Source organism: Paramacrobiotus metropolitanus, unplaced genomic scaffold (genome assembly GCF_019649055.1).
Source record: "Paramacrobiotus metropolitanus isolate TYO unplaced genomic scaffold, Prichtersi_v1.0 Parri_scaffold0000227, whole genome shotgun sequence".
NCBI classification, from domain to species: Eukaryota; Metazoa; Tardigrada; class Eutardigrada; order Parachela; family Macrobiotidae; genus Paramacrobiotus; species Paramacrobiotus metropolitanus.
The window spans coordinates 107,429-120,241 of record NW_026570447.1 but is presented as its reverse complement, the minus strand read 5'-3'; the positions used below and the strand labels follow the sequence as shown (position 1 = coordinate 120,241).

General features: G+C 42.9%; 3 protein-coding genes across 5 annotated transcripts; 1 reads left to right on the top strand and 2 right to left on the bottom strand.

The window, feature by feature from the left end:
* Nucleotides 1–422: 422 nt before the first annotated feature.
* On the bottom strand, nt 423–2,390 carry LOC129601286 (aprataxin-like). Its single transcript, XM_055500061.1, has 2 exons — nt 1,714–2,390; nt 423–1,023 (listed from the first exon to the last, which is right to left on the bottom strand). The coding sequence occupies exons 1-2, from the start codon at nt 2,171–2,173 to the stop codon at nt 728–730; spliced, it is 756 nt and encodes a 251-aa protein (XP_055356036.1). The 5' UTR covers nt 2,174–2,390; the 3' UTR covers nt 423–727.
* A 365-nt stretch (nt 2,391–2,755) lies between these two features.
* LOC129601283 (phospholipase A-2-activating protein-like) lies at nt 2,756–11,404 on the top strand. The gene is given in 11 exon segments (XM_055500056.1): nt 2,756–3,148; nt 3,210–3,362; nt 3,364–3,398; nt 4,126–4,365; nt 4,969–5,281; nt 7,144–7,465; nt 8,032–8,339; nt 8,783–8,943; nt 9,277–9,429; nt 10,318–10,792; nt 10,868–11,404. Coding segments are annotated over 11 exon segments (2,415 nt in total). The 5' UTR covers nt 2,756–3,002; the 3' UTR covers nt 10,977–11,404.
* LOC129601281 (uncharacterized) lies at nt 9,035–12,754 on the bottom strand. 3 transcript variants are annotated; one of them, XR_008692206.1, is made up of 5 exons: nt 12,283–12,754; nt 11,169–12,205; nt 10,872–11,097; nt 10,310–10,807; nt 9,035–9,453 (listed from the first exon to the last, which is right to left on the bottom strand). XR_008692206.1 is itself a non-coding variant. In XM_055500055.1 (2 exons), exons 1-2 carry the CDS (start codon nt 12,449–12,451, stop codon nt 11,733–11,735), a joined length of 642 nt encoding a protein of 213 aa, XP_055356030.1. In that variant the 5' UTR covers nt 12,452–12,754; the 3' UTR covers nt 11,166–11,732. The 3 variants fall into 3 exon arrangements, 1 of the variants encoding a protein (XP_055356030.1); XR_008692205.1 differs by lacking the exons at nt 9,035–9,453; nt 10,310–10,807 and having other exon boundaries at nt 10,821–11,097; XM_055500055.1 differs by lacking the exons at nt 9,035–9,453; nt 10,310–10,807; nt 10,872–11,097 and having other exon boundaries at nt 11,166–12,205.
* Between the last annotated feature and the right edge of the window lie 59 nt (nt 12,755–12,813).

Below are 12,813 nucleotides of genomic sequence, written 5' to 3'. Positions count from 1 at the left end.
CACAGTGCAGCACGTCACGTGCTGGCGGTGTTTGCACGTACAGTATGACGACTCAGCCGGGCTATACAGCCGAGTACAAGTAGTACTCAGCTGGGAGTAATTTTATATTCCATAGTTATTTTATTAAATATTCAACAAGATTTTTTGCGGTGACGTTATTCAATGAATCTTATTTATTCATAAATTATTAATATTAATTATTCGACATTTTTTTTGATATTCTACTCGTACATAAAATCTTTGCGATGGCTTTATTCAGTAAATTTTTTTAAACTTGCAGTCATAACTTAATTTATTCTATACCAATTAATTTGATTTATATTTTGCTATAATATAATGGCAGTTTTCTGTTCTAGTTCCTAATAATATTAGGACATATTATTTCTTGCAAGTTGCAGTCCGCCTGTGAACGCCGAAAAAAATTGGCGACGGCCTTTTATTTGTAACAGCCTGATAAATGGCGCAATAAAACAAGAAACCGGCATTTTATTTTTCTTTAGCGATTTTCCTGGAATTTCTCGACAGTTCTAACCACGGGTTTTTGTTCCATAATTACACCAATAATTAATCCATAATAAATAAAAAGAAACTGCTACAACGAATAATTTAAAAATGAACTGATTAATTTAAATTATCAATTTAAATTAACTGTTACAAGATCGGCGCAACACTGTACCCATCAAAATCCATCATGAGTTGACTGCGAATTTTTCGCGGCAGTTGTAATTTAATCGGCCTGGAATCGGCAGACGTAGCCGGCATCGGCATCCTCTTTCTCAGCGGCGTGCAGGTCGGCCTCGTGGCCGGCGAGATGCTTCTTCAGATCGGCCATCTTGTTGGCCGGAAATTCTTGCTGGCAGAAGACGCACTGCAGATGCTCCGTTAAATCCGTCTTCACCAGTTTGGCCTGCTCCTTGTCCACCACGATCTGCCCTTCCGCCTCTAGAATGGCGATGGCACGCTCCGGTTCCATGAACAGCGCGCTGTGGCTGAAGGAGCGGTAATCGGCCGGCACAACCGTGCCTAGAAAAAATAAAAAATTTATACAAATGCGGGAAAAAATTACAACGTAATATTTTTAAAACAGCAAACCATTCAACTTAACAGAGATTAAACTGAGAAAAAAATTAAATAAATCATCGCACAAGTCCGTAAAAAAAACTAGCAATTAAACAAATTATTAGAAAAAAATAACTTAAAAAAATAGGAACAAATCAGCAAACTACATTCAAATAATGGAGACTAAATTGAAAAATAAATCAAAAAAATCATAGAACAAGTACGCAAAAAAAAACTAGCAATTAAACAAATTATTTTAAAAAATAACTAACAAAATACTGCAAAACTCAGCAAACTATTCAACGTAATAGAGACTAAATTGAAAAATAAATTAAATAAATCATCGAGAAAATCAAATCAAATAAATCATCGAACAAATACGCAAAAAAACAGCAATTAAACTAAATATTATAAAATATAACTAAAAAAACTGAAAAAAGTCAGAGAAAAATAAAAGAGTTTGTTCGGTAAATAAAAAAAGCGAAGGGAAAAAATTCAAAAAACAGTGAAATTACTGTAATAAAATAAATCAACGAAAAATTAATACAAAATTAAAGAAAAAAAAATTTAAGAAATCATAGAAAAATAACAGAATTAATTATGCCAGGAAATTCTCAAAAAATTAATATTCAATCCGACAAGCAGCGCACTAACCCGGTCCCTGAAAATCCACGGTAATAATATGCATATGCAGGCGAATAAACGTCGGGATCGTATGGAACCCCAGCACCAGCGGATAATGCGTTTTCGGCCGAATATGTTCATCCGCAAAGCACTGCGCCTGCCGGATCATATGCCGCAACAACGGTACATGTTCCACCGTCAAATCCTGGACGGTGTCGATGGGCTCCAGGGGAAGGACTAAATAATGATGGCGGGACTTGGGGATGGAGTCGGACAAGATGACGATGGATTCATCGAGGTACAGTTGGCGCGCGGGGTCCTGGGCGGATTGTAGGAGCCCCAACCGCCAGCGCTGCTGGGGGGACACCTCCCAGAGGGTCTCCAGAGGGGGTCCGGTCACCCGCCGGCCCGGCCCGGCGTCGTAGGCGGAGAGGGAGGCGGGGGCGGGGGGCAGACTGATGGAGGTGATCACGGGGGTTTGCGTCTCCATCGCCGGGCGGGCGGCGCTGCGACAGGATACCACGACGTCGCAACGTCGAATTTGGCTGATCAATTCGTGGAACTAGGGTTTCTGCCGCGTATTACAAGACTGGCTAGGTACTACAGAAAATTCCCGTACTGTTGAAAGAACCGGGAAGCCGCGGGCTGGGGATGGTAGTGCAGATTTACAGGTGAAAAGATCAAAAATCAAAGAAAATTCCACTGACTGATTTTTGGAAACTGGAAATTAATTCACTTTGCAGCAGACTGCCGTACCAAAGCGGCAGCCAATACTATTTCCGACTTGTGTGTGTTTAATTATCTCTACTTTTTCATACGGTCATAATTCCAAGTTTTACCGATTAAAAAATAAAATTTATTGAGTAAATTTATTCAGGAAATGTGAACGAATTTTCCATTTTAAGAGAAAATAATGTACTCGTACAGTAACAAAAACGCATGTCAAATCGCTGTTAAACGCTATTGGCTAACAGAAGAGTACAGTAAACTGCCGTCCTTGTGCGGTTGAACGGGAAAACCACGCCTCCTTGACAGCAGCATTTCCGCGATGAGACGACAGAAATTCGAGAGCCGTTGTTTCTTCGTGAAATTCCACGCCGTTTCACAATTTTTGCACTAGATTTTCAAACCGTCGTGTAATAATTCCCAACTCGAAAATTCTAAAAACTTCCGCCAGCATTTTTTCTACTTAATCGAATCAAAATCAACAACGCCAACGAGCAGAAGCGAGTGTGAAGTGGGCGATGCGCTGATCGTGTCGCGTTTGAAACGTGTTCGAACGTGTTTCTACTCTCCCCGTTAACTCGCCTTCCTCCACGATGAACCCGGGCTACAAGCTCCGCACCACGCTCACCGGGCACGCGGGCGACGTGCGGGCGTTATGCACCGCGCATCCGCGCCAGTCCGACGAGGTGATCGTGTCGGGTTCGCGGGATAAGACGGTCCTCGTGTGGTCCGCCGAGGGGTGCGTGGATGTATGAATTATTGCTGCCTGAAGTAATCTGACGGTGTTTTGTTGTGCAGAGGAAGTTCGTGATGAAGACATGCCTGAAGGGCGCTGAGAAGTATGTTCCTGTGTCGCCTGGGTCCCCGGGTCCGCCAAGTACCCCAGGGCTCCTGCTCGCGGGGAGCCATGACACGCACGTCCGCGTGTTTAATCCGCTGGGGCACAATCCCGCAGCCGGAGTATACGCTGTCAGGACATAAAGACGCAGGTGAGCTACTGCTTTTGAATATTCTGCTACTTAAATGGCTCATGAATAATTTGGGAAATATTCTGTCAGAAAATATTTTTTTTATTTGGAACGGAAATATTGTGGCAGTTAAATAGGTGGTTATTTTGCTTTGGAAATATTCTGTTATTTCTAATTGAAGGTAAGTTGATTTTTAAAGTTTCTGCTATTCGCGTATTAGGTATTCTGCTTGGTTATTTCTTGGCTAATGTGACAAATATTTTTTGAATTATTATTTTTTTACTAAGTATATAACTGACCGTAATGGTTAATTTTGGCAAATTTTCTGTTTAGAATTTATTTTTACTCCTGTTATTTTAGTAATTATATTATTAATGCAAAATTTGGAGAAGTATCGTACATGGAAATTTTCTGGCTAATTTTCGAATTATTCTGTTAAGTGTTAAATAATGAATGGTTAATTTTGGGCAGTATTCAGCTGAGAGGATTTTTCCGTTTAGTCTTGAAAATTTTCTGGCTAATTTTCGAATTATTCTGTTAATAACGAATGGTTAATTTTTGACAGTATTCAGCTGAGAAGATTTTTCCGTTTAGTCTTGGAAATTTTCTGGCAGTTATATGATTACCAATAATTGTTAATTGACGAAAATATCTTGCGGGTTAATTGTGAAAAATTATCCTAGCCGTTGTATAATAATTTACCAATAATTGGTGATTAATTTTGCGAAGTCTTCTGCTCGTTGTGTAGTGGTGAGCGTCGCGGCGAACAGCGACGGGACGGTGGTGACGGGCTCGTGGGACGGCACGGGGAAGGTGTGGCAGGACAGTTTCTGCGTGGCGACACTGGAGGGCCACGAGATGGCCGTGTGGGCCGTGGAGTTTGTGCAGGGCGGCGAGGGACACGGCGCGGTGACGCTGGCCAGCGGATCCGCCGATAAGACCGTGCGGCTGTGGGATAAAAACGGCAGGGCCCTCCGCACACTCAAAGGCAAGCTTTTTCTGACCGCCTCCTGATTTTGTTTGCTATATTTAAATTTTTCCAATTTTCTTGTCCATTTTATACCCAATTTTATCGGTAAAAATTTTGAGTAATTGTAGTTTAATTAGGATTTAATTGGGATTTTTTAATAAAGTACTGTAATATAACGGTTTATTTCGATGCATATTACACTACACTACCATACTGCTTCAAAATTATTTTTGACTGTTTTTTATTTATGTATTTCTAATTTTTTTATTGTGGTTTTCTGTGGCGTTTTTCTGCTAATGTTTTTTTTAATTATTCACTTTTTAATAATGAAGTCAAAAATCTCGCAACTGTACCGCTTTTAAATTATTTTGAGTGTTTTTTCCATTTATTTGTAATTTTATTGGCAGTTTTTCAAGCGTTTTCCGTTGGTCCGCACCTTTATTTCTCTATTTTTTAATATTATTTTAGTCAGAAAATTGCAGGTCACGCGGAACTATTTTTGGACTGTTTTCTAATTTATTTAGAATTTTATTGGCAAATTTTCCGGCGTTTTCCGCTGATTCGCACCTTTATTTTTTTCTATGTTTTTTTTATTATTATTTGTAATTCCAAAATTTACAGGTCACACGGACGTGGTGCGCGGCCTGGTGAGTCCGCGGCCCGACCAGCTGTTATCCTGCGCCAACGACGCCTCCATCCGGCACTGGCAGGTGTCCAGCGGCGTCTGCCTGCACACGCACTTCGGCCACACCAACTACATCTACGCCATCGCGCTGCTGCCCGGCAGCGGCGGCTTCGTCACCGCCAGCGAGGACGCCTCGCTGCGCGTCTGGGACCTGGGCCACGCCGAGTCCTTGCAGACCATCCGCCTGCCGGCGCGCTCCATCTGGGCGGTGACGGCGCTCAGCAACGGCGACATCGTCGCGGGCGGCAGGTACGCCACTGAATTTTATTTACTTTTATTGGGAATTTTTGAGCATTTTTTTGGGCTTTTTTACTTTATTATTGATTGCTGTTTCTGCTCGTTAATTTACTGATTATGAACGATAAATGAATACCGTAATTAGATTTAATTATTAAAAAATAATTAATATATTATTACCGATTTTCCAGTGATAGTGAAATTCAGTAAAATAAAACTGAATTAAATCACGTTTCTCCTGAATTTTCCAGCGATATACGTTAGTACGAGGGTACCTAATCAAGTCATGTCGTATATTTTTTATTTATTTACTGGTTCGCACAATTCACTTTATTTTTTCGAAATACTCTCCCTTGGCCTTAATACATTTTTTACATCTATCCCTCCACTCATCGAACATCGAAACAAAAAAACGGCGACCCAGAGAAGAGATGGCACTATCAAGATTTCCTTCGAGTTCTTCATCACTTCCAAACTTTTTTCCGCGAAGTTTATCTTTCAAAGTGGGGAATATTTTGAAATCGTGGGGGGCCAAATCAGGGCTGTAGGCAGGATGCGGGAGAATTTTCATACCAGACGCAGCTAAATAATTTTTTGTGTATTTTGAGGTGTGTGGACGGGCGTTATCGTGATGCCAAATCACATGGGTCGTTCCACTTTGGGGTCGTTTTTCTCGCATTTTCTCAAAGAAAGGTTCAAGTACATTTTCACAGTACCACGCAGAATTCACTGTAGTTTTAGGAGGTAGAGCTCGTTTGTGAATGATTCCGTTCCTGCCCGATACAAAGGCGTACATAACTTTCCGGGTACTTCGGGATCGCTTGACAATTGTCGGTCTTCCGCTTCCTTTGGTGATCCAAGTTTTATTCTGTTGCTTCCGCTTTGGTTCGTAGTATGCAAACCAACTTTCATCTTCAGTGTAGATTTCATACTGACGCTTGGATGATAAATCTTCTAGCATTAACTTGGCCAAATTCACACGCGAACGCTTCTGGGCAGAAGTCAGCAAATGAGGTACCCAACGCGACACTACTTTGCGCAAATTCAGATCAACACGCAAAATGCAGTCCACACTGGCCTCGTTAATCCCGGTTTCGTCCACTATCTCTAATAGATATATGGGATCCTTCTCAACCAGGCGCTTAACGGTGGCAATCTTTTCCGAGTCCTCGCTGAAACTGGTCTTCCCGATCGCCGATCATCGTCGAGATCAAATTTGTCCGCACGGAACCGCCAGAACCATCGCTCCACTGTGCGCAATGAAGGACACTGACCTCCAAACAGCAATTGCATTTCCGAATGGCATTCGGTTGCATTGAGTTTTTTAAAAAATTTGCGTACATGATAGCGAAACCCATGTTTCGTCATGCGCCATTTTAATAATGAATCAAATTTTCACCCGAGTGAATGGCACGCTGACTCATGCTGACTGCCACCGAGAGGGGGCATTGACTCGGCCATCAGCCTACTGATACAGTTATGAATGCCCTATTTTTTAAAAATGATTTCATATTTTTCTTTTCGTAAGTTATATGCGAACGACATTACTTGATTAGGTACCCTCGTAAATGCGTGTTTTCCAATAAATCAGAATACATGAAAATAGTATGTTTAGTTTCCTACATAATTTTCTAATGTCGGTGAAAATTCGTGATTTTCAGCTCAGTACAAATTTATTAAAAATAATAAATAAATATTTTCCTCTATAATTTTTTGCTTTAGAGTAACAATCACATCCTCAATAAAATAAGCGAGGTAGAGAATCAATAAATTTTGTCCTCCTAAAAAACACTGATGGAAAAATGCGTATTTTCAATAAGAATAAAAATAAATGAAATATAATCGTAAATAAATATTGTCGTCGTTGATTGTAGTGATAGTAAAATTCGTATCTTCACGCGCGACGCCCACCGGTACGCCGGCGCCGACGAGGCGAAGCACTACGAGGAGGAATTGGCGGCGACGGCGTTCGCCTCGAAGGAGGTGCTGGAGGGGATCAAGAACGAGGATCTGCCGACGGAGACGGCGCTGCTGGCGCCGGGCGTGAAGGACGGCCAAACGAAGATCATCCGGCGCGGCACCAGCGTCGAAGTGTACAACTGGAGCGCCGGCCAGCAGCAGTGGCAGAAAGTGGGCGATGTCATCGGGTCGGCTGGGGATAAGGCCGCCGCCGAGAAGACCATCCACAACGGACGCGTGAGTGTTAATTAAATAGTGGAATTAAATAACTATTTACTTCCATTAGGTCGAATTAAAAATTAAATTAATTTCAGTATTATAAAGTGGCTATTCCTCGTTTAACTAGCATTAATTAATCGGAAATTTATCAGATTAAATTTGTCATGTTGCTGCAAATTCATAAAAACGTTAAATTAAACGAATTTATTTATTATAATTTAAAATAATCATTTTTTAAAAATAATTAAACTGATCGTGAAATCAATTATTAGAAATTACTCGTAATTTGGATTAAACGCGCGTTGCTGCTGCAGATTTTAATAAATAATAATAATACTAAATTAATTCCGATTGGAAATAATTAAAAAAATGAAAAATGAGTTCAATAATAACAATCAAATTAGGTAATAATTAAATTAGGTTAAGTTGTCGATGCTGTTGTAGATTTATAGAAGTATGAATTCAAAATTACAGTAATTGTGATTTTTAAGTTAAATTAATTAAATATAAATCTCCCGTACAGCGATAATTAAATTTAAAAAATAAAGGAAAATTAATTTATTGGATTTAATTGCCGTTTGCAGGAGTACGATTACGTGTTCACGGTGGATTTCGACGAGAGTAAACCGCCGGTGAAACTCCCGTACAATTTATCGGATGATCCGTGGACGGTGGCGCAGAAATTCCTGGATGACAACGAACTGCCGCCGGGGTATTTGGAGACGGTGGCCAAGTTTATTTTAAAGAACGCCCCGGGGGCGGAGGCCAGCGTGCAGGCCGTCAGCAGCCAGTATCAGGATCCCTTCACCGGCGCCGGCCGCTACATGCCGGCGGGAGCGCGGGGGAACGGCGCGGAGGCAGCGGTTCCCTCCCGCCCGGCGGCTGGTGGCGGGTATGATCAAATTTCACAATTAAGAAAATGAATTTTGCCAATTTACTTTCAGAATATCGTTTCCAGTTTTGTCCGTTTATTTCGTTTATTTATTTTGTCAGCTTATTTTTTGAAAATTTATCTGTCTGTTTTGTCAGTTTATTTCCAGAATGTTGTTTCTAGTTTTGTCAATTTATTTCATTTATTTATTTTTGTCAGTTCATGTTTTATATTTGTTTTTTTATTTTATCAATTTTTTTGTCAATTTATTTTCCGAATATTTTTGCCAGTTTTTTTCAGTTTATATTTTTATTCAGCCGGCAGTTAATTTGATCGCTTTCTCAGTCATTATTCAAATTTGAATAATTAATTAAGTAACAGTTAACTAAATTGGCATTAAATTTAACTTCTGACCTTTTGATTTTGCAATGAAATTAAAGTGTTTTGAATGTGTGACGTTTTAGTGGTGGTGGCGGAGTGAATTTCGATCCCTTCACCGGCGCATCCAGCTACTCCACGGCGCTGGGCTCGCGGGGCGCTCAGCCGGCGACCCCGGCAGTTAATGATCTGTATCCGGTGAAGGAGTTTGTTGGATTTCACGCGGGAAATGTCGACGGGCTGCTCAGTAAGCCAGCGCAAATTGCTCCTTTTTATTCGCTCATTTTGTTGGTTGATTACGTAGAACAGTGGTGTGAGTCTATTTATTAAACAATGCAAGTGGGATAAACATGTTCGTTAATTAATAAATGGAAGAAGAATTTATTCGATTATTTGATCATTTATCTACGGGGGAAAATGACACCATTTCATTTTTACTAACCACCAAAATAGGAAAACATTTTGACTAAGGGAAACCTAAGAATTTTTGCCTGTATAAAAAATGATGAAGGATTGTCAGTACCGAAGAAAAAATGAAGGAAAAAAAAGGATTTTTGATTATTTTTGTATAACTTTGTAGAGAAACTGCGGGAGACGTTCGAGAACGAGGGCATGGAGTGGCCGGAGGACGCGGGCGCCCAGTTGATGCCGTACATGCAGAAGGACGTGTCGCCCATTCGGCCCTCCGCCGACCTGCTCAACTTCCTCGGCAAAACGCTCGACCTTCCCGAAGGTACGTATCCGTTGGCGAATTTTCCTAAAACATTCCCTCAAGTTTTCTTAAGTCTGACAAATTTATCCTAGAAAAGTATTCACAAATATTTGCCCAATTCCTGGGAATATTTTTGGGAAAATTTTTTCAAAGTTATCCTTTAAAGTGTGTGGAATAAATTTTCCAGGCCATTAAAAGCAAATAGATATTTAGTTTTGCCTGAATTACGTACTGTTTATTGCAATTAATATTTTTTATCGCATTTAAATATGATTTAATATCGTAATACGTAATAATGTTATTCATTATTAATGGGAATTTTTCTGTTTTTTAGAAAGAAATATAACTAATAATTAATTCAATGGGGTTTTTTTTGTTAACCGAAATCGAGCAGAAATAATCAGAAAGAATTAAGAATTAATAACGAAAAGAAATTAAAATAAGGAAAACAAATGATAAAAAATGACAAAGAAATCAAAACGAATGGAAGTAAATTGGGAAAATCGGTTTTGAAGAAATTAAAAAAAAAATAGAAATAAATTATCAAATTGAGAAAAAAATTCGAAGAAAATGGAAATGAATTTAAAAATGAAAAATGAATGTTAAAAAAATGAAAATCAGTCAGCAAATTGGGAAAGAAATTTGATAAAATGAAAACAAATTAGGAAATAATTCATATTAATACGTAATATTGTATTAGTCGGAATTTTTCCAGTTTTTATAAAGAAACATTACCAGTAATAATTAATTAATAATTAGAAAAATGAAAAAGGAATTTTAAAAAAAATGGAAAGAAGTCAGCAAATTGGAAAAGAATTCAGAAAAAAATGAAAACAAATTAGGAAATAATTCTGTGGAAATTTTGTTTGTAGAACGCTCCTCAGACAATTTATTTTCTTACTGTCGCAGGTGTGATGTTCCCCGCCCTGGACCTGCTGCGCCTAGCCATCCGCCAACCGGCCGTCAGCGAGTACTTTTGCGGCGCGGAACGGTGCGGCTTCTTCCTGGACTTCCTCCTCCCATTGATCCGTTCTCCGCGGTCCAGCGCCAACCAGCAGTTATCCCTGCGCATCGTCTGCAACCTCTTCGTGGCCGGCGCCACCGGGCTGGCCTTCGTGACGGATCAGCGGAAGGCGCTGCTCTCCGCCGTGGCGGAATCGACGTCCGGTGTGGAGAAGAACGTGCAGACGGCGCGCGCCAGCGTTATCTTGAACTACGCTGTCCTCCTCGGGCGGCAGAAGAACGCCGAGGAGATGCTGCAGCTGCTGTTCGCCGCGACGGAGCTGGGCAAGGTCCCGGGGTTGGTGGTGGAGGATGAGGCGCGGTATCGCTGGATGGTGGCCGTCGGGACGCTGGTGGGCGGCGGCGGACAGGAAGTCAAGGAGTAAGTCGGGATCATCTGAATAATAATAAGAAATCGCGTGTTTTCGGGATGATGTTGATCGCATGCTTCGTGTAGTTACGCCAAAGTGCTGGACGTCCTCGGCGTGTGCGAGGCGGTGGCGGGAGCGTCCCCGGATGAACGGGTGCAGACGGCGCTGCGCCATCTCCGCCGGGATCTGCGATGAACGCGCCCAGGGAAATGGGATTGATTATCTGTGAGCGTTGATGTTGCTTTTCTGGTTTTCTCTACACCGGTCGTCGGCAAATGGTTATTTTGTTTCCAAACGGCGACAGTCCACTGATTATCTACAATATTGTAAAATTGCGGTTATAACTGGTAAATGGAATGACGGGGTTAAATGGCATCAAATAAAAACCTGCGGAGTTCCGGTTTCGTGGCGCATAAACCGGTGGTCCGGGACTCCGGGTCAGTTCTGAGTTGGCTGTTATTTGCTGAACGCAGTCACAACAGAATAAACGTCGGGTATGTTCTACGCGGCGCTGGTGACCCTGGAGACGTGCAGATAGGCGGTCTGCACGCGCCACGTATCGGCGTCGGCGTTGGGCCGCACCCAGCACTCCACCCGCGCCGACGTGTGGAGGTCCACCTGGCTGATGGTCAGCGTGCTGTTGGCCGTGTTGGTGGAAATATTGGCGGTGACGCTGAAGGCGAACTGCTCCGCGGAAGAGACCCGAAGAGCGGGAAACGCTGCGCCACTAGCTGCGGCTGCTCCTGACGCCGCAGCAGGCGGCTGCGGGCCAGCGCAGAGAGGGGATGGTCAGTCGGGGCGCTGATGATGTGGCCGTTGAAGCGCCAGATAAAGGCCACCGGCTGGTTAGGCAGGTGTTGGCCGCGCACTCAAAACGGGCGTCAGAGAAGCGCTGGACCGTGGCGTTGGCCAGCCGGTGAATAAAGAGCTCGCCAGCCGTCGGCAGCACCACTAACTGGAATATCTGGTAGCTGTAGGTGCAGAAGCGGCCGCGTAGCGTGGTGGGCGTCTCGTCCAGGGGACCGCAGCCCTGCGCGCACCGGATCTGGCCGGTGGCGCTCCAGGGAAGTGGCGGACGGAGAGGGACATGGTGGCCATAGTTAAACCGGGCATGTGCGGGATGGGGCGCAGGGAGTGCACGGTTTGCATCATGGTGTAGGGAGCGCCAGCCAAGTCTGTGGGCGCTTGATTGGTCAGTTGCATGCGCAGCACCTTGCTGTTGTGGTACCACACCATGTCCGGGAGGTGGGTCAGGCTGGTGACGTTGTACAATGGGCAGTGGAAGACGGCCGGCTCCCCCGCGTCAATGCGGACCACTTGGCGTTCCACGGTCAGGGGTTCGACGGGCGGAGCGCGGTCAAAGGGCAGCCGGATGGTGGAGGTCGTCGTGGCATTATGGGCCGCCTCCTGGACAAGTTGCTGGACTGCAATGGGATGCAACACATGGTGTTGATACAGTGCGCCTTACATAGTGCATGCAGTGGATTTGTCGTGTGCGTACGCTTTATGATGGAGTATGCGCATGCGGGGTCTGCGCATTCTCGCTGCACCATCGTCGGACAGGCAGTGGCACGCCGGCAGCTCGCCGATAACTGCCAGACACTGACACACAGCAGAAATGCCCATGATTGTGGCAGTCGTGGCTCAAGCTGACAGTTTGTAGTGTCCATTTCCGGTGGTTAACGACAAAAAGTCTAATAAAGTGTATACCACTACACTATGTCAGAAATTGCGTATAACGTCTGTGCCGATAACGTTCATAATATAATAAAAAAATAAATAAGAATATATCTTCACAAGCGAAGCATAATACGAACTTTGATATTTATACAGACAACATCGTTGTTCTTGTGGGTGCACGGCGTCGCCCTTTGAGAGACTACCACTGGCTGTTGTCGCATAAGTATACAACGTAATCCTTATAATGATCATTATCCCGTAAATGACAATTTGATTCGTCAAGGACACTGTCACTACGCAACAGCGACCAGTCCATTGGAATATGACTATTTATTGGTACTATTAAAGCATA

Bases quoted from the DNA above. Each gene is read 5' to 3' on its own strand.
- LOC129601286 (XM_055500061.1), bottom strand. From the start codon at position 2,173: ATGGAGACGCAAACCCCCGTGATCACCTCCATCAGTCTGCCCCCCGCC. The intron at 1,024-1,713 runs GTTAGTGCGCTG...TATTTTTTCTAG, and splicing joins CGTGGATTTTCAGGGACCGG to GCACGGTTGTGCCGGCCGAT.
- LOC129601281 (XM_055500055.1), bottom strand. From the start codon at position 12,451: ATGGACACTACAAACTGTCAGCTTGAGCCACGACTGCCACAATCATGG. The intron at 12,206-12,282 runs GTACGCACACGA...ATCCCATTGCAG, and splicing joins CGCATACTCCATCATAAAGC to TCCAGCAACTTGTCCAGGAG.